Source organism: Procambarus clarkii, chromosome 42 (genome assembly GCF_040958095.1).
Source record: "Procambarus clarkii isolate CNS0578487 chromosome 42, FALCON_Pclarkii_2.0, whole genome shotgun sequence".
Taxonomy (NCBI): Eukaryota; Metazoa; Arthropoda; class Malacostraca; order Decapoda; family Cambaridae; genus Procambarus; species Procambarus clarkii.
Window position 1 is genome coordinate 7,899,327 of NC_091191.1, and position 19,906 is coordinate 7,919,232.

The 19,906-nt window shown below is 49.2% G+C and overlaps 2 protein-coding genes across 2 annotated transcripts; both read right to left on the reverse strand.

Moving 5' to 3' along the window:
• Positions 1 to 1,374: 1,374 nt before the first annotated feature.
• Positions 1,375 to 4,805, reverse strand: LOC123770388 (uncharacterized). Its single transcript, XM_045762229.1, has 2 exons — positions 4,427 to 4,805; positions 1,375 to 4,259 (listed from the first exon to the last, which is right to left on the reverse strand). Exons 1-2 carry the CDS (start codon positions 4,803 to 4,805, stop codon positions 1,375 to 1,377), a joined length of 3,264 nt encoding a protein of 1,087 aa, XP_045618185.1.
• A 9,050-nt stretch (positions 4,806 to 13,855) lies between these two features.
• On the reverse strand, positions 13,856 to 14,467 carry LOC138373360 (uncharacterized). Its single transcript, XM_069339558.1, has one exon. It carries the CDS (start codon positions 14,465 to 14,467, stop codon positions 13,856 to 13,858), a length of 612 nt encoding a protein of 203 aa, XP_069195659.1.
• Positions 14,468 to 19,906: the final 5,439 nt, after the last annotated feature.

Below are 19,906 nucleotides of genomic sequence, written 5' to 3' on the forward strand. Positions count from 1 at the left end.
GGATTGAACGCTGACGTGCACGAAGGGAGGCAAGACCTCCGTTTGTGTGCGCGGGGATCTGCTGTCGTATTAGCTCCAGTGCAGTTTTTAAACACTATCATAGATCTGCTGTTGAAAAGTCCTTCTTGAATTCACCCACATACTCTGAGTACTCACATATTTATATTACTTATATCGTATATACACCTACATACTTGATGTACACACCTACACACTTGGTGTACACACCTACACACTTGGTGTACACACCTACACACTTGGTGTACACACCTACACAAAGGACAAATCACAACTGATAAATTGTCTGAAAATACTGAAATGGAAAAAATTATTTCACACCCATAACCTGTCTTCTTAATTCTCATTCTCTCTCTCTCTCTCTCTCTCGCCAGTGCACCACGTCGAAGGCATAGTAAGAGAACCCTAAGCTGCTCTAGACAATTTTAGCACTGCACTGAATCTTACATTAGTTGTAAGAGAACTGTTCACGACATCCATGATGGAAGCGCTGATCTCTAACTACACTTTGTAACCACCCGTAGAATAACTGAAATATGAATTAAATAGTGCCAAAGCAACGGAAAAGGGGAAAATACAGCAATGAACTTGGAACAAACTATACTCAATATAAACGTTCCACGAGATAGCCTAATAGATAGCCTAGATAGCCTTGCCTAATTGCAAGTAATAGTTCCACCTCTAACTACCGTGACCTATTACGGAGAAAATACAACCAATTTCGAGTACAAAAAAAAATAATGCAGCGAAAGCATAATTCTGATTTATGAAGACTGTGAACCACCATTGAACTTTCAAGCTGGGAGTATAATTAGGTAATAATTACAACCACCGCCGGGGACCCATAACCCCTGGCTTGTGTGCTGGTTAAGTCTGGTCAAAGTTGGCTCGATGATAGAGGATTAAAGTGCTTGTAATTCTCCCAAGGGAAGACTCAACTGTGGGATAAGTTGCATCGTTTCCAAGATCAGCACTTGGCGATAAGTTGGCTTCCACCGCGCACTTATTAATGGGGGGTCGGCAGGAGATGGGGAAGGGAGAGGGGGGTGGTAGTGTGGTCGGGGAAGGGGAGATGGGAAAGGTGACAAGGACAGGAAAGGTAGAGGTGAAAGGACAGGAAACATGGAAGAGAATCTTTAGCAAACTTTAAATCTATAATTAAAAACACTTGGTGCAATCTCGAATAGAGTGCCGCCTTATTCTGACACTTATTCTTCAAGCTAGAGACAATTTAAGGGGAAGCTGAAGCACCACAACGCGTGCGCTCCGTGTTCCGCCGGATGTTGGCTTTCAGGGAAGGAAAAAAAGTAGAGAAAGTTCAGTCTTCCTCAAGTGAGGTGAATGTTAACAGTGACCTTATCGACGTCCTCCGAGGTCTCGACTTTCGCTCCGGGCTGGGCCGTGGTCTCTTTCTGTCCTCCGATTTGATCCTCCGAAACTGTGGCGTCGGCCGTTGGCACTGACGGTCCGGCCTCGGCCGGTGGCACTGGCGCTCCGGCCTCGGCCGGTGGCACTGGCGCTCCGGCCTCGGCCGGTGGCAGTGGCGCTCCGGCCTGGGTCGGTGGCACTGGCGCTCCGGCCTGGGTCGGTGGCACTGGCGCTCCGGCCTGGGTCGGTGGCACTGGCGCTCCGGCCTGGGTCGGTGGCACTGGCGCTCCGGCCTGGGCCGGTGGCACTGACGTTCGGAATTGGCCAGCTGTCACTGTCACTTCCAACTCGCCCCTTGGCGCTGTCGCTCTGGCCTGGGCCATTGGCACTGGCACTCCAAACTGGTCCGTGGGCACTGACGCTCCGGCCTCGGCCATTTTTACTGACGTCCCAAATTGGTCCGATGACGTTCCGGTCAGGGATGTTGGCATAGTTGCTCCGCACTGGACTATTGGTACTGTCGCTCCGGATTGGTCCGTTGGCACTGTCGCTCCGGACTGGTCCGTTGGCACTGTCGTTCCTCTCTGGCCCGTTGGCACTGCCGTTCTTCTCTGAACCGTTGGCACTGTCCTTCTCTGGACCATTGGCACTGCCGTTCTTCTCTGACCCGTTGGCACTGTCCTTCTCTGGACCATTGGCACTGCCGTTCTTCTCTGACCCGTTGACACTGCCGTTCTTCTCTGGCCCATTGGCACTGTCCTTCTCTGGCCCGTTGGCACTGCCGTTCTTCTCTGGCCCGTTGGCACTGTCCTTCTCTGGCCCGTTGGCACTGTCCTTCTCTGGTCCGTTGGCACTGTCGTTCCTCTCTGGCCCGTTGGCACTGTCCTTCTCTGGTCCGTTGGCACTGTCGTTCCTCTCTGGTCCGTTGGCACTGTCGTTCCTCTCTGGTCCGTTGGCTCTGTCGTTCCTCTCTGGTCCGTTGGCACTGTCGTTCCTCTCTGGTCCGTTGGCTCTGTCGTTCCTCTCTGGTCCGTTGTCACTGTCGTTCCTCTCTGGTCCGTTGGCACTGTCGTTCCTCTCTGGTCCGTTGGCTCTGTCGTTCCTCTCTGGTCCGTTGGCACTGTCGTTCCTCTCTGGTCCGTTGGCACTGTCGTTCCTCTCTGGTCCGTTGGCACTGTCGTTCCTCTCTGGTCCGTTGGCTCTGTCGTTCCTCTCTGGTCCGTTGTCGTTCCTCTCTGGCCCGTTGGCACTGTCGTTCCTCTCTGGTCCGTTGTCGTTCCTCTCTGGCCCGTTGGCACTGTCGTTCCTCTCTGGTCCGTTGTCGTTCCTCTCTGGTCCGTTGTCACTGTCGTTCCTCTCTGGTCCGTTGGCACTGTCGTTCCTCTCTGGTCCGTTGGCTCTGTCGTTCCTCTCTGGTCCGTTGGCACTGTCGTTCCTCTCTGGTCCGTTGTCGTTCCTCTCTGGTCCGTTGGCACTGTCGTTCCTCTCTGGTCCGTTGGCTCTGTCGTTCCTCTCTGGTCCGTTGGCACTGTCGTTCCTCTCTGGTCCGTTGGCACTGTCGTTCCTCTCTGGTCCGTTGGCTCTGTCGTTCCTCTCTGGTCCGTTGGCTCTGTCGTTCCTCTCTGGTCCGTTGGCAATGTCGTTCCTCTCTGGTCCGTTGGCACTGTCGTTCCTCTCTGGTCCGTTGGCTCTGTCGTTCCTCTCTTTCCCGTTGGCACTGTCGTTCCTCTCTGGCCCGTTGGCTCTGTCGTTCCTCTCTGGTCCGTTGTCGTTCCTCTCTGGTCCGTTGTCGTTCCTCTCTGGTCCGTTGTCGTTCCTCTCTGGTCCGTTGTCGTTCCTCTCTGGTCCGTTGGCTCTGTCGTTCCTCTCTGGTCCGTTGGCTCTGTCGTTCCTCTCTGGTCCGTTGTCGTTCCTCTCTGGTCCGTTGGCTCTGTCGTTCCTCTCTGGTCCGTTGTCGTTCCTCTCTGGTCCGTTGTCGTTCCTCTCTGGTCCGTTGTCGTTCCTCTCTGGTCCGTTGGCACTGTCGTTCCTCTCTGGTCCGTTGGCTCTGTCGTTCCTCTCTGGTCCGTTGTCGTTCCTCTCTGGTCCGTTGGCTCTGCCGTTCCTCTCTGGTCCGTTGGCACTGTCATTCCTCTCTGGTCCGTTGGCACTGTCGTTCCTCTCTGGTCCGTTGGCACTGTCGTTCCTCTCTGGTCCGTTGTCGTTCCTCTCTGGTCCGTTGGCACTGTCGTTCCTCTCTGGTCCGTTGGCACTGTCGTTCCTCTCTGGTCCGTTGTCGTTCCTCTCTGGTCCGTTGGCACTGTCGTTCCTCTCTGGTCCGTTGTCGTTCCTCTCTGGTCCGTTGGCACTGTCGTTCCTCTCTGGTCCGTTGGCACTGTCGTTCCTCTCTGGTCCGTTGTCGTTCCTCTCTGGTCCGTTGGCACTGTCGTTCCTCTCTGGTCCGTTGGCACTGTCGTTCCTCTCTGGTCCGTTGGCACTGTCGTTCCTCTCTGGTCCGTTGGCACTGTCGTTCCTCTCTGGTCCGTTGGCACTGTCGTTCCTCTCTGGTCCGTTGGCACTGTCGTTCCTCTCTGGTCCGTTGGCACTGTCGTTCCTCTCTGGTCCGTTGGCACTGTCGTTCCTCTCTGGTCCGTTGGCACTGTCGTTCCTCTCTGGTCCGTTGGCACTGTCGTTCCTCTCTGGTCCGTTGGCACTGTCGTTCCTCTCTGGTCCGTTGGCACTGTCGTTCCTCTCTGGCCCGTTGGCACTGTCGTTCCTCTCTGGCCCATTGGCACTGTCGTTCCTCTCAGGCCCATTGGCACTGTCCTTCTCTGGCCTGCAGTTGGCTGTTGACGGGTCGTTAGTGGAGTGCCATGGCCAGAGGCGGTGTGGTTCTTGTCAGACACAACAGCCCGGTAGTACAGTTGACCTGAAGGGGGGCTGGTGTCAGCCGGGTTCATGGGGGTGTCTATGACCCAGAGGTGACCGCTGTAGCAGGCCATCAGCAGGCGGGAGCAGTTGTGGCATTTTGGGGTCAATCGGGCGGGTCCTGGGGTCTCACCGTGGGGCGTGTTGGCCCCTCTGGCACGTCGTGGGGTCTGATGGGACGCTTCTGGGGTCTGATGGGATGCTTCTGGGGTCTGATGGGACGCTTCTGGGGTCTGATGGGACGCTTCTGGGGTCTTCCACCCTCGCATCACCACCGTCAGCGTCCTGGGGTCCCAGGTCTTCCCCCGTCCCTTGCGGTACAAGCCGTTTCGGAACTGCTTCACGTGGAAAGCCGTTTTGACAGCTGTGTTTATGGCGGGAACTGGGGTGACCTGCAGGTGGTTGCTGCCGTCCGGGTGCGTCCAGTTGCCTTTCACGGAGCAGCTGGGTATGAGTACCGGCAGCTCTCCCCCGCCTACCCCCTCGCTGCCATACTTGCCATACTTGGCCATCACGAACCCCAGAGATACCCGGTGGTTCTCTAGGGATCCTCTCAGACCTATGATCTCCACGTGGTTTTCCATTGTATCCTCCGCCCCCTTCAAGGAGTCCGCTGGCCTTTTTAAGGAGTCCTCCGCCCTCTTCGAGAGGTCCTTTGCTCTCTTCGAGGGGTCCTCTGCTCTCTTCGAGGGGTCCTCTGCTCTCTTCGAGGGGTCCTCTGCTCTCTTCGAGGGGTCCTCTGCTCTCTTCGAGGGGTCCTCTGCCCCCTTCAAAGGGTTCTTTACCCTCTTCAAGGAGTCCTCCGCCACCTTCGAGAAGTCCTCTGGCCCCTTCAAGGGGTTCTCTGGCCCCTTCAAGGCGTTCTTTATCCTCTTCAAGGAGTCCTCCGCCACCTTCGAGGAGTCCTCTGCTCCCTTCAAGGGGTTCTTTACCCTCTTCAAGGAGTCCTCCGCCCCCTGCCCCCATGTCAACGCTCCGACGTGAAGTAGCGGTAAAAGTAAGGCGAAAATATTCATAAAAATTTGAAAATGAAAATTTTGAATGAAAGCATCAATGAGTTACTTCAATCTTGAGGAAATATAATGGTTTTCAAAAGTGAGATGATTGACATGAGTGTAAGCATGAGGGTGGGGAGGTGGGGGCCAGGAGCTGGGCATGAAAATGGGGGGGTGGGGGCAGAAAATCGATCAGAAAGGGGGAGAGGTTGAGAGGGGGAGAGGGGATGGATGGAATAGCTTCCAACCCTTTTCTCTCACTTCTCTTTCATCCTCCCAACCCCCACCTAACCCCCCAACCCCCTCTTGGCCAACACAAATCACTAAACTTGAACTATAACTTAAGAATGGATGAACAAACTGATGAAAACTTAATAACAAGAAAGAAATCCCAGAAGAATGAAATTGAAACGATAAGTTTGGTTTTTTTTTTAATGATAAATTCATCCTTATAACAGGAAAGATTTTGTGAAGCAAAAACAACAAAAAGGTGATTATGAGAGGACAAAAAAAAAACAAATAAATGTCCTAACCGGTTTTGCTTATCTGCTTTATGAATGGTCCGAGAGAGGGACTGGTGCAAGGTGAGTAATTGGACCATGTATATGGTCCAATTACTCACATATATCTCGTATATGGTGAGTAAGGACCATGTATTAAGCAATAATCCAGTACAGAGTGTACTCACCTAGTTGAGCTTGCGGGGGGTGGAGGTTGAGCTCTGGCTCTTTGGTCCCGCCTCTCAACTGTCAATCAACTGTAGTACAGGTTCCTGAGCCTACTGGGCTCTATCATATCTACATTTGAAACTGTGTATGGAGTCAGCCTCCACCACATCACTGCCTAATGCATTCCATGAGTGTGTGTGCGCGTGTGTGTGTACTCACCTAATTCACCTAATTGTGCTTCCGGGGGTTGAGCTTTGGCTCTTTGGTCCCGCCTCTCAACTGTCAATTAACTGGTGTACTGGTGTGTGTGTGTGTGTGTGTGTGTGTGTGTGTGTGTGTGTGATCTCCTATTTTTACTCCAATAATTGTGCCTGAAAAATCGAGCGCCAGCTCTTGGACCCCATTTTTCCATCCACCGACTAGTTTACTACAACGAATCCTGAACGATATCCCTATCATATCCACTTTTTAAATTGATAGAGTTGGCTTCTCCAACCTGCTCTTTTAGTTCAGTGGCAGTTCTCACTACTCCTTGGCTGTGTGCGTGTCTTCTCGGCCCAGTCAGGCTCATAGCTTGATTATGGAGGAGTTAAGAGGTCATAAAAGGAGTGGCTGAAAGCAATTTTAAGAAATTAGATCAAAGGCGGAGACCAAAGGAGACCCAGGAACGGACTCTCCTGCATTCATTGTTCGCTGGTAACTGTTCGCTTGTCGGGCAAGACGCTCTTATCTTCTTCTTGAGATCTTGAGATGATTTCGGGGCTTTAGTGTCCCCGCGGCCCGGTCCTCGACCAGGCCTCCACCCCCAGGAAGCAGCCTGTGACAGCTGACTAACACCAAGGTACCTATTTTACTGCCAGGTAACAGGGGCATAGGGTGAAAGAAACTCTGCCCAATGTTTCTCGCCGGCGCCCGGATCGAACCCGGGACCACAGGATCACAAGTCCAATGTGCTGTCCGCTCGGCCGACCGGCTCTCTGGGGTCTTCATTACAGTTTTGTGGTAAATTTTTATAACGTTCGTTTTTTCGTATCACGACTACCCAGCCGGTCTGCGTACACGACTGGGGAGCCGGTCGGCCGAGCGGACAGCACGCTGGACTTGTGATCCTGTGGTCCTGGGTTCGATCCGAGGCGCCGGCGAGAAACAATGAGCAGAGTTTCTTTCACCCTATGGCCCTGTTACCTAGCAGTAAAATAGGTACCTGGGTGTTGGTCAGCTGTCACGGGCTGCTTCCTAGGGGTGGAGGCCTGGTCGAGGACCGGGCCGCGGGGACACTAAAAAGCCCCGAAATCATCTCAAGATAACCTCAAGATAACCCACAGTGTTGGTACGACATCTGGATGTGTAGTGACAACACAACTCTTGATGAAAGTCGTATGGAACCACTTTGAAGTGAAAGTGGTCTTAACTTGCCTTAAGTTTTAAGGCAAGTCTAAGGTGGTCTTTTTATGGCACCTCCTGTAAGTTAAGGTGATCATGTGGAGACTTAAATTAACTAAACGAGCAGGTTGTAGAAGCCAATTTAATTTATAATCTCAAAAGGTGATATGATGGAAAGTTAGGTCGAAAATCGTTTCACTTAACAACTGGAGGCAGGAAATACGGGGTCCAAGAGCTGAAGCTCGATTCAACAGGCAAAAATAGGTGAAAACAATAGCATCACAATACCCATGACTGTCCCTCCCCCCCTCCTCCTCCCTCCATATATAACCTCTACGATACATAGCTTTCTTGCATTCTAAACACCTAAACCCCATACCGTCCAACAACCTTTTCTAAGACAAAAGCAAAATTCCCCGCCGTCCCGAGAGAACATTAGAAGAGAATGACTCCTTAAACGTCTTCCATCCCTAAGGCGACGCCCCTAAAGACACTCATTTCCCTCTTCCGGATTAATAACTCTTTGGGGGGACGAGAAAGTAATGTTGTGTTTAACGGAGTGAAAACACCAGCTCTGACCTAGGTTGGGAGTTATCTATCTTTATAAGTGGGCTTCCGCCCTGGCAACACTCCCTCATTCTCAATGGTCCATAAGGTTTATCGACCCCACTTGTGTGGCTGGTTGCCGCTGAGGTCAGACTCCTGTGTGGTGGTGGTGGGGCGACTTCGGTGTTGTGGTATTCCTTGTTGCCTGAAGGCTGTTGGTATCGAGGGTTAGTGTTCTCTCCCGCTTCCGTCGACCGGATTTTTGTGTGGTCCACACTGGTAGATGAGCTGTGTTTGTGTGGTCCACACTGGTAGATGAGCTGTGTTTGTGTGGTCCATACTGGTAGATGAGCTGTGCTTTGTGAGGTCCACACTGGTAGATGAGGTGTGCTTGTGTGGTCCACAGTGGTAGATGAGCTGTGTTTTGTGTGGTCCACACTGGTAGATGAGCTGTGCTTTGTGAGGTCCACACTGGTAGATGAGCTGTGTTTTGTGTGGTCCACACTGGTAGATGAGCTGTGTTTGTGAGGTCCACACTGGTAGATGAGCTGTGTTTTGTGAGGTCCACACTGGTAGATGAGCTGTGTTTTGTGTGGTCCACACTGGTAGATGAGCTGTGTTTGTGAGGTCCACACTGGTAGATGAGCTGTGTTTTGTGAGGTCCACACTGGTAGATGAGCTGTGTTTTGTGTGGTCCACACTGGTAGATGAGCTGTGTTTTGTGTGGTCCACACTGGTAGATGAGCTGTGTTTGTGAGGTCCACACTGGTAGATGAGCTGTGTTTTGTGAGGTCCACACTGGTAGATGAGCTGTGCTTGTGAGGTTCACACTGGTAGATGAGCTGTGTTTGTGAGGTCCACACTGGTAGATGAGCTGTGTTTGTGAGGTCCACACTGGTAGATGAGCTGTGCTTGTGTGGTCCAATTTGAAATCTATCAGGAAGACATTCATCCTCAATAACTTTTGAGATATCTACACCAATGCTAAAATCTTGGCAGATATTAAAATCTGCCCCCGGGGGGGGGGGGGTAACTTCCTTGGCGCTGGCACCCGCACCCGAGGTCTACCCTGGACCTCCTTTAGGGGTCTATCCTGGACTTCTTCAGGGGTCTACATGGTACTTTTCCCGAACTATCAGGAAATGGTCAGAAACTACCCTGGACCCTGGTCTTCTACCCTGGACCCTGGTGTTCTCTCGGCACCGCCTTTTGTCCTACAACCAATCACGAAGCGAACATCAGCACACTACCGTGATCTCTGTGCCTAGAATGGTCAGAAACCATGTCAACGGGATATCCTTGCGACTGCCATCTCCTCCCTTCTATAGATATAAAAAATATGCTCATTATTCGTTTTTTTTACTTCCAGTTCAATATTCATTATTACTGATGTTATATTTAGCAATCCACACTATCATATATTATAAATATATCAACAATGCCTTGAAAAATGATTCGTAAAATGTCGTTTTTCAAACATATGTATATATATTTATTTTTTTTTGCATTTAAAAGCCCCCTGATTAATATATTGTTGGAATTATGGTTTTTGTAAAGGGACTTTTTGTACAGAAAACCTGATAATGTTGAATTTACGATATACAGAAATCATATGATATATTTATTCGAGTGTTTTACTGTGGTACACTTTTATACCTGAAGGATACATTTTCATGTTTTTTTTTAATACTGAATGAATTAATTTGTGTGTGTGTGTGTGTGTGTGTGTGTGTGTGTATTCACCTAGTTGAGTTTGCGGGGGTTGAGCTTTGCTCTTTCGGCCCGCCTCTCAACTGTCAATTAATTGTTTACTAACTACTTGTTTTTTTTACTTGAGAATGGTCCAGGACGGACCGAAACGTCGTCGTCCCTTCAATTTCTAGTGTGTGGTCTGGTCAACATACTTCAGCCACGTTATTGTGACTCATCACCTGCATACTTTTTTTTTCTCCACACCACACACACACACACACTTTAGTGTCAGAGTGGTTGACAAATGGAATGCATTAGGAAGTGATGTGGTGGAGGCTGACTCCATACACAGTTTCAAGTGTAGATATGATAGAGCCCAATAGGCTCAGGAATCTGTACACCTGTTGATTGACGGTTGAGAGGCGGGATCAAAGAGCCAGAGCTCAACCCCCGCAAACACAACTAGGTGAGTACACCAGTAAGCAGCCCGTAACAGCTGACTAACTCCAAGGTACCTATTTACTGCTAGATAACAGGGGCATCAAGGTGAATGAGCTAGCTCTTGGACCCCGCCATTCTAACTGTCGGTTGTCTAATATACTGATTCCAGACATATTTCCTTACCTATATCTATAAATGAAAATGTCTGTCCGAAGTTGAACAAACGCTTAGGGCTAGTTTCACCTAATTTTCCCAGTAATTGCTGTTGGGTACGCGCACAACATAGTCGGGTCGGGCTTGACATTTAAAAACAAAAAAGTACCATGTAACACTACTAACTTAGATCCACGAGAAATCTTGCTTTGAATTATCTTTTTTGCCATATTGTGAAAACTTTATCCGCTGATCACGGATCAAGATTTCCAAAAGGTCGCCATTGTGACGATATCTTGCTATCGTGCATGAAGAAGCTGCAAGGATCTTCGTCTTGTATGTTATCTATCAAGCTGCGAAATAGAGCATTGTATGAACAAATCCACAAGGGCTGTGACGAGGATTCGAACCTGCGTCCGGGAGCATCCCAGACGCTGCCTTAACCGACTGAGCTACGACAGAGTAAAAGAATTGAAACCGAAGTTCTACTGAACCTTGTGGATTTGTTCAAAGGATGTATCACGTTAGTGTGATTTCTGTGTGTAAAGAGCATTGTATTCTTCCTAGTTAACACTCATTTCCTTGTATTCCTTGTATATTCCTTGTATTCGCCTATGTATAAGTGCTCCAGTGACGAGTACAATCCCGGTATCATTGGGGTAGTTATGATTTTAATTTGATTTTAATCTGTGCGTGTGTAAAATGATATATGGAATCTCTTCCCTATCTATTTTGCCTTTTAATCTTTTCATGCTTCTGCAGCTTAGCGTGTAAGCTTCCGTCTCCCGTTCTATTTCTGTAATCTCTGTAAATGAATTTGTCGTAATTGATAAGCTTGCTTGAGCTTATCAATTATCCATTTCTCTTTTATGTGGAATCTTGACTGTCTTGTTTCTGAGGTGGAAGTTATTTTTATCCCTCGCAAGGGGAGATGTTGCCATCAGATTTGTTCCATTCCGCTGGTTCATTGTTCTGCGTCAGATGTGGCAATTTGTGCTCAGGATAGCCCCCCCCTGCCAGGTGTAAAAGGTGTGGTACTCAGGATAGCCCCCCACTGCCAGGTGTAAAAGGTGTGGTACTCAGGATAGCTCCCCACTGCCAGGTGTGGTACTCAGGATAGCCGCCCACTGTCAGGTGTAAAAGGTGTGGTACTCAGGATAGCTCCCCACTGTCAGGTGTCGTATTCAGGATAGCCCCCCACTGCCAGGTGTAAAAGGTGTGGTACTCAGGATAGCTCCCCACTGTCAGGTGTCGTATTCAGGATAGCTTCCCACTGCCAGGTGTGGAAGGTGTGGTACTCAGGATAGCTCCCCACTGCCAGGTGTGGTATTCAGGATAGCTTCCCACTGCCAGGTGTAGAAGGTGTGGTACTCAGGATAGCTCCCCACTGTCAGGTGTCGTATTCAGGATAGCCCCCCACTGCCAGGTGTGGAAGGTGTGGTACTCAGGATAGCTCCCCACTGCCAGGTGTGGTATTCAGGATAGCTTCCCACTGCCAGATGTGGAAGGTGTGGTACTCAGGATAGCTCCCCACTGCCAGGTGTGGTATTCAGGATAGCTTCCCACTGCCAGGTGTGGAAGGTGTGGTACTCAGGATAGCCCCCACTGCCAGGTGTGGTACTCAGGATGGCCCCCCCACTGCCAGGTGTGGTACTTAAGATGCCCCCCCCCCCCCACTGCCAGGTGTGGTACTTAAGATGGCCCCCCCACTGCAAGGTGTGGTACTTAAGATGGCCCCCCCCACTGCCAGGTGTGGTACTTAAGATGGCCCCCCCCACTGCCAAGTGTGGAAGGTGTGGTACTCAGGATAGCCCCCACTGCCAGGTGTGGTACTCAGGATAGCCCCCCCACTGCCAGGTGTGGAAGATGTGGTACTCAGGATAGCCCCCACTGCCAGGTGTGGTACTCAGGATAGCCCCCCCACTGCCAGGTGTGGAAGATGTGGTACTCAGGATGGCCCCCCACTGCCAGGTGTGGAAGATGTGGTACTCAGGATGGCCCCCCACTGCCAGGTGTGGAAGATGTGGTACTCAGGATGGGCCCCCACTGCCAGGTGTGGAAGGTATGGCACTCAGGATAGACCCCCCCCCCCCCTACTGGATGTTTGATAGTTCTCTCAGCATTTTTACGCAGTTCAAACCTTTACTGTGAAAATTCAGTGTAATGAACCCATAACATTTGTTCGGACTTCAAATCTACTTCGGATCTACATAATCTACTTCGGATATTGCGATCCGAGTAGATTATGTGTTATTGATTGTGCCCGAGTCTTTATATAAAAAAAAAAGATCAAATCGAGAGTATTTTTAATCCTAGTTGATTCTTTTAGACTATCTAAGGTCCTCTCTGACCGTCCTGTGTTCTGGTTATATTTCCAGGTTGGTTACTTGAGACAGAATTACTGCCTTTGACCCTCCGTCACCCTCACCACCTTCACCCTCCGGGGGGCCTGGTAGCCTGGTGGATAGCGCGCAGGACTCGTAATTCTGTGGCGCGGGTTCGATTCCCGCACGAGGCAGAAACAAATGGGCAAAGTTTCTTTCACCCTGAATGCCCCTGTTACCTAGCAGTAAATAGGTACCTGGGAGTTAAGTCAGCTGTCACGGGCTGCTTCCTGGGGGTGGAGGCCTGGTCTAGGACCGGGCCGCGGGGACACTAAAGCCCCGAAATCATCTCAAAATAACCTCAAGATAACCTCCGTCTTAAACCCGGGTAGAATGAAGTCTAACGGGAATATAATATATCGCACGAGTTTTTCTGCCCAGTTTCTTATCATAACCATCTGTCTTCCCCAGACGCTACACCTGAAAGTTAGGTATATTAGAATAATTACAGAGATCTTACTCTCTATTCCCTAAACATCGACCACTACATTCGTACGTGCAATTTAGCAATTACATGCATGCAACCTCGTCGTTAATATGCGACCTACATTAGCATTTGCATATGTATACATCATATTCTGCTGCACAAACTTACCGGCCATGTAATCTCTAATGTGAGAATCTGTGAATTCTCAGACTGTTGCATTTCAGGGTTTGGAGGTCATTTATTGAACGCCTAAATAGTTCTCGTTGTTCGGAAGAAGGAAGAGAGGTAGGTAGTGATGTGTGGGAAATATAGACATAGGGAGAGAAGGTGGAAAGTTTGTGTGGAAGGCGACGGAGAAGAAGGAAGAGAAGGGAAGGGGAGAGAGATAGGTACGAAAGAGTTGGAGAAAGGGAAAGAGGTTGGCAAGGAAGGGGAGAATGGAATGAGGTGGATAAAGAAGATAGGAAGGAGAGAAAATGAACGAATTGAAGCAGAGAAGGGGGGGGGGGCGAGGGAAGGAATTAGAACAAGGGAATAAAGAAGAGCACGAAGGTTAGGTTAGGTTAGTACATCAGTTTAGTGACGTTTTTGAAAAGCAGAGGAGCAACAGGTACTCTGAGAGAGAACTACCATCATCAGAGGCCCGAGACTGTTCAACAGGCTTCCACTACACATAAGGGACATAACTGGCCGACCCCTCACAGTGTTCAAGAGAGAACTGGATAAGCACCCTTAAAGGATACCTGATCAACCAGGCTGTGATTCATACGTCAGGCTGCGAGCAGCCGCATCCAGCACCCTGGTTGATCAGTCCAGCAACGAGGAGGAATGGTCGACGACCGGGCCGCGGGGACGCTAAGCCCCGAAAACACCTCAAGGTGACTTTAAGGTAACGTTATGAGCGCTGGAGAGGACGGACAGGGCATGAAAGCCGTGGCTCCAGGAGGGCGGCCGTGGCTCCAGGAGGGCGGCCGTGGCTCCAGGAGGGGGGGCCGTGGCTCCAGGAGGGCGGCCGTGGCTCCAGGAGGGCGGCCGTGGCTCCAGGAGGGCGGCCGTGGCTCCAGGAGGGCGGCCGTGGCTCCAGGAGGGGGGGCCGTGGCTCCAGGAGGGCGGCCGTGGCTCCAGGAGGGCGGCCGTGGCTCCAGGAGGGCGGCCGTGGCTCCAGGAGGGCGGCCGTGGCTCCAGGAGGGCGGCCGTGGCTCCAGGAGGGCGGCCGTGGCTCCAGGAGGGCGGCCGTGGCTCCAGGAGGGCGGCCGTGGCTCCAGGAGGGCGGCCGTGGCTCCAGGAGGGCGGCCGTGGCTCCAGGAGGGCGGCCGTGGCTCCAGGAGGGCGGCCGTGGCTCCAGGAGGGCGGCCGTGGCTCCAGGAGGGCGGCCGTGGCTCCAGGAGGGCGGCCGTGGCTCCAGGAGGGCGGCCGTGGCTCCAGGAGGGCGCGGGTAAGGAGCTTCCTCCACGCGTGGCTCTTCACAGATCGCCAACACGACATCAAAGAAATTCCAAAATGAAGATAGTCAGAATACCCGACCAGGCGGAAGGGGAGTACACGGAGGAGGCTGTGGGTGTTGGCAGGGGGAGGGGGGGGAGTGGGTGTTGGCAGGGGGGGGGGGGAGAGAGAGGGTGTCGGCAGGGGGATGTGATGTGATACCCAAGCATCCAGTGGGCAGCTCAAGCATACCCACACACCCACCTATACCCACCCACCAAGGCCAGAGCCACACACGAATCAGCAAAGCTTGAAGAACCACCCAGGAGTTACACTCACCACTATAGTACATTACACACCACCACGTTTGTTTTTAAGCTTGAAATATCAACTTTCCGTTCATACAGTCTCGTGTTTGGCAGTAGGGAGGGGTGACTGGCTAGGGGGGGGGGGGATGTTGTGTGGGGGGGAGACTGGGGGTGGAATGTAAATGATGGGGAACATGACTAACGACCACATACCAGAGGGGGAACATGATGAAAGCTTCACGCCTGAGGAGATGTATGACCGAGCAACATATTCATGAGGCGGGGGGAGGCTGGGCTAAAGCTGGGTGCCCCAGTGTGAGGAAGGTGAGTGTGGGTAGTGTGTGAGTGTGGAGTACACAGGTGGCATGTGGATAGGGGAGGGCGGGATGTACAGGTTTTGATGCTGAGTGGCACCACACCGATGCTGCATAGCGTGACTGGTGAACCATTGGACGGAGCGAGTGCGCTGATGACGGAGTGCGCTGATGACGGAGTGCATGGCTGAGGAAGTGCATTGACGAGACAGAGAGAGAGAGAGAGAGTGCATACACTAGTGCCTAGTGTGATGCAGTCATAACTATACAGAAGGTAATTAACAACCATAATACCATCAAGCCATGTCATCAATAACAGATTTTTTCACAAGTTTTCTTACAAGAGATTGAGAAAAACGACTATATATATATATATATATATATATATATATATATATATATATATATATATATATATATATATATATATATATATATATATATATATATATATCACGAAAATAAACACGTGATTAAGAATGTGACAATGTCAGACCACGGAGGAAAAATGAAACAGGAATTTCCTTAAGTACTTTCGTATATTAAATACATCTTCAGAAGGTCATCTTCTTCAGACCTTCTGAAGATGTATTCAATATACGAAAGTACTTAAGGAAATTCCTGTTTCATTTTTCCTCCGTGGTCTGACATTGTCACATTCTTAATCACGTGTTTATTTTCGTGATATATATATATATATATATAATATATATATATATATATATATATATATATATATAATATATATTATATATATATTACACACGTATAGAAATGTCAATCAGTTTAGGAATTGGACCAAATTATATAAGGAGTTTCATAATGTTTTAGAGAACAGATGTACTGTAACCCAGTGAAGAAGTAGCAGCTCGGGGAAGTAGTAGAACTCCCAGAACCCTCTCCAGAACCTTATGTGGAGCGGATTAATAAGATTACTGTGAAGAAGGTCGGTACAATAGGCTGCACAATATCCCTCATAAGTCCATATCCTTTGATACCCCTCTTGATAAATTCAAGAACATGGAAATGTTCTCACGTGAGTAAGGTGTGAGCTTCCACCTGAACCAAGGACAGCATAATGGGAACCAACATTTAGGGCTGACAACTAGGTGGACAGCGCTTCGGAGTCGTAGTCCGGAGGTTCCGGGTTCGATCCCCGGTGGAGGCTGAGACAAATGGGGAAAATGTTTCTTTCACCCCTGATGCCCCTGTTACCTAGTAGTAAATAGGTACCAGGGAGTGAGACAGCTGCTACGGGCTGTTTCCCGGAGGGTGTGGAACAAAAGGGAGGCCTGGTCGAGGACCGGGCCGCGAGGACGCTAAAGCCCCGAAATCATCTCAAGATAACCCCAGGAACAAAGACTGTCTTTCATTGTGTAATATTAAGATGAAAACGTTGAACAGCCCAAAATTAGTGCATTTTTAAATTGGCTAAAGATAAAAAATACGAACTATAGTTCCATGAACTATATAAGTTGTCTTAAGGGAGAGTTTCGTTCCTTAAACTGGACGGTAGAGCGACGGTCTCGCTTCATACAGGACGGGGTTCAATCCCCGACCGTCCAACAAGTGGTTGGGGCACCATTCCTTCTCCCCGTCCCATCCCAAATCCTTAGCCTGACCCCTTCCAAGTGCTATATAGTCGTAGATGACTTGGCGCTTTCTCCCGATATAAAATAAGAAAGAAACTGGACCTAGAGTTCATAGAGACACGAGTGAAGTGAGTTCCGGAATGTAAACAGAGATGCAAGAGGACCTAGAGCGTTTAGACATGTAGAATGTGAGTGGGCAGGATTAGTGGATTACTCTGTAGCCTGGATTATGTAGGATTATTTAGTGGCCAGGATTATTGGATTGCTAGGTTTATTAGAGTGCTGGATAACATAGTGGCCAGGGTTAGTGGATTACTTAGTGGCTAGGAGTAGAGGATTACCTAATAGCCTGGATTACTTAGCGGCCTGGATTGTGGATTACTTAGTGACCAAAATTAGTAAATTACTTAGAGGGCCAGGATTAGTGGATTCCTTACTGACCAGAATTAGAAGATTACATAATGGTCTGGATTAAGGATTGACTTAGTGGCTTGGATTAGTATATGGTCTTTATTAAGTCGTCTGGATTACTTAGGATTACTAAGTATATTACCACATTATATATATTACAATGGATTACTTAGTGTACAGGATTTGTCGATTACTCATTGGTCTTGATTAGTGGATTCCTTAGTGGCCAGAATTGGTGGATTTTGAATCCTACCCGACCACAGCCAGCTCATCCAGACACATTTACGCATATCTACGCAAATCCTGCTCATACGCTTCATAGCTTCACCTTTCTCTCAGGAAGAGAGACCAAACTTGTGAGACCAAACTCTCACAAGTCAAGCCTGGCCTCGGGCCGGGCTTGGGGAGTAGAAGAACTCCCAGAACCCCATCAACCAGGTATCAACCAGGTATCAACCTTCTTATAGTCTGTAATGAAGCAGCAAAGCTCACCAAATACAACCGCGAGGTTGGCCAAGCTTTAACGCCTAACCAGCTGGGGTAGTAGAGCGAATTCCCTGGGGGAATATGGCCCTCAACTGGTATTATCTCGACTGAAAGTAAGCAGCCTTCATTGAAATATTTCAAAAGACAAACAACTGTTCAAATGTCCATGGCACAAGCGGCAGTAAATACCAAGGGTATTTAAAAAAAAAAACATATTAAAATTAGATGACACGCATTTGAACGATGAACCATAAATCCGGAACCTACTGTTGCACCCCTGATATTAGGTCTAGCTGGATTATCATCTTAATTAAATGCTCTTAAAACAATGGTAGTTGAAGCTATTAAATTGCAAATTCCTTCGATTCTGAATATTTTCACCCCTCACTTACTGATTAAATGCAGTATGAACCTGCCAGTTACAATGCATTATATTGCAGCACTCAGAGCCGTGAATTGAGGCTAAAAAACATAATTCTAGCTAATAAAATACACAAACACACCTGTAAATCACATCTGTACATCAGTTGATTGACGGTTGAGAGGCGGGACCAAAGAGCCAGAGCTCAACTCCCGCAAATACAACTAGGTGAGTACAACTAGGTGACTACACCACATACTGTGGTATGCTAACACAATTCTCTCCCTTAAAATTGGGCCTCTGGAAAGTCCAAAGATACGAGTTTGATACTTGGCCAAAATATTTCCTCATACCTTGAAAGTCAGGCCCGTGACAGGCCGTCCGCCTCCACCTACGTACAAACGTCTTAAGACTTTTTATATAAATGTATGACACTAAAATAATTCATGTCAAAAGTTCAACATATGATAAAACATTTGGGAGCTATGCAATAGGATCGAACCCTCAGCTCTAGGCTCGTCTTTGAGTCATACTAACCCACGACCAGCATGAAGGATTGACATATATATAATTTACTATAAATATAATTCGGGGGAGACAAGATGGCGCTCTGTTGAGCTCTGACGTTGAATATCATCAATACTCCATAGCCAGTTTGTGAGGGAGGCAGTCAGCTAGTCAACCAGCCAGCCAATCAAGCTACGCAACCTGCCAATTAGATCATGCAGCCAGCCAATTAATTCAGCCAGTCGACCAGCGATCTGTGTGCATGTCAACTAACCAGGCAAACATCTTGCCAGCTCCCCCCCCCGTACTCGCGACAACACCCACACACACACACACACACAACACCAGTGCCATCTATTCATTCACCAATCCACCGAACCCCCCACCCCCCTTGGCGAGTGCCTGAAGGGGGGGGGGGGGAGCCATCTATACACCTCCATGGCTCCATTACCCCTTTAATCCCCTCAATAATAATAATTAAATAATAATTTTTATTTAGGTAAAGGTACATACATAAAGAGATTTTACAAAGTTTGTTGGCTTTATAGATAGAGCTAGTACATACAATGCCTAAAGCCACTATTACGCAAAGCGTTTCGGGCAGGCAATAACCCCATTACCCCTTCCCTCCCCTCAATAACACCTAACCAATTCCACCTCCCTCTCCTCTCCCTATTAGGTGGAGCCTATTAGCTCCGCCTAATAGGTGGAGCCTATTAGGTCCGCCCAATAGGTGGAGCCTATTAGCTCCGCCGAATAGGTGGAGCCTATTAGCTCCGCCCAATAGGTGGAGCCTATTAGCTCCGCCCAATAGGTGGAGCCTATTAGCTCCGCCCAATAGGTGGAGCCTATTAGCTCCGCCCAATAGGTGGAGCCTATTAGCTCCGCCCAATAGGTGGAGCCTATTAGCTCCACCCTTCACCGCCCTGTTCCAGTGGCCGCAACACGACAAAAACACAAGAGACAAACATATAAAGGTGTGAATGACACAAAAGTTACGAGGGTTCGAGCCCTCGTGAGGCCCTCATGCAGCCGTAACAGAGCAAGAGAGAGAGAGGCAAACCTTGCGATGATTTCGGGGCTCAACGTCCCCGCGGCCCGGTCCTCGACCAGGCCTTCTCGAAGCAAGTGGAGAAGAAAAGCATGAAACCCGGGCTAATGACAGTTCCTTACGAGGAGAAAAAGAGCAAAGAAAGAAAGCAGAAAATGAAAGAAAAACGCAAATAAATAAAGGTGAAGACACAGAAACACATTTAGAGACAAAAGGAAAAAACGTTTAAAGGAGAAAGGGGGGGGGGCAAAATCTAAGTGAGATAACGCTGATAAGAAGATAAGAACATTTAACAACGTGAGTGCCAACAGAAACAGAGCCAAGTAACGTTAATATTGAGCCCATTGGACATTGCCAGCCGAACCAACATGATAACGTCTTGGAAGAATACAAGGAAATATTATTTTGAAAAAGAGAGAGAGAGAGAGAGAGAGAGAGAGAGAGAGAGAGAGAGAGAGAGAGAGAGAGAGAG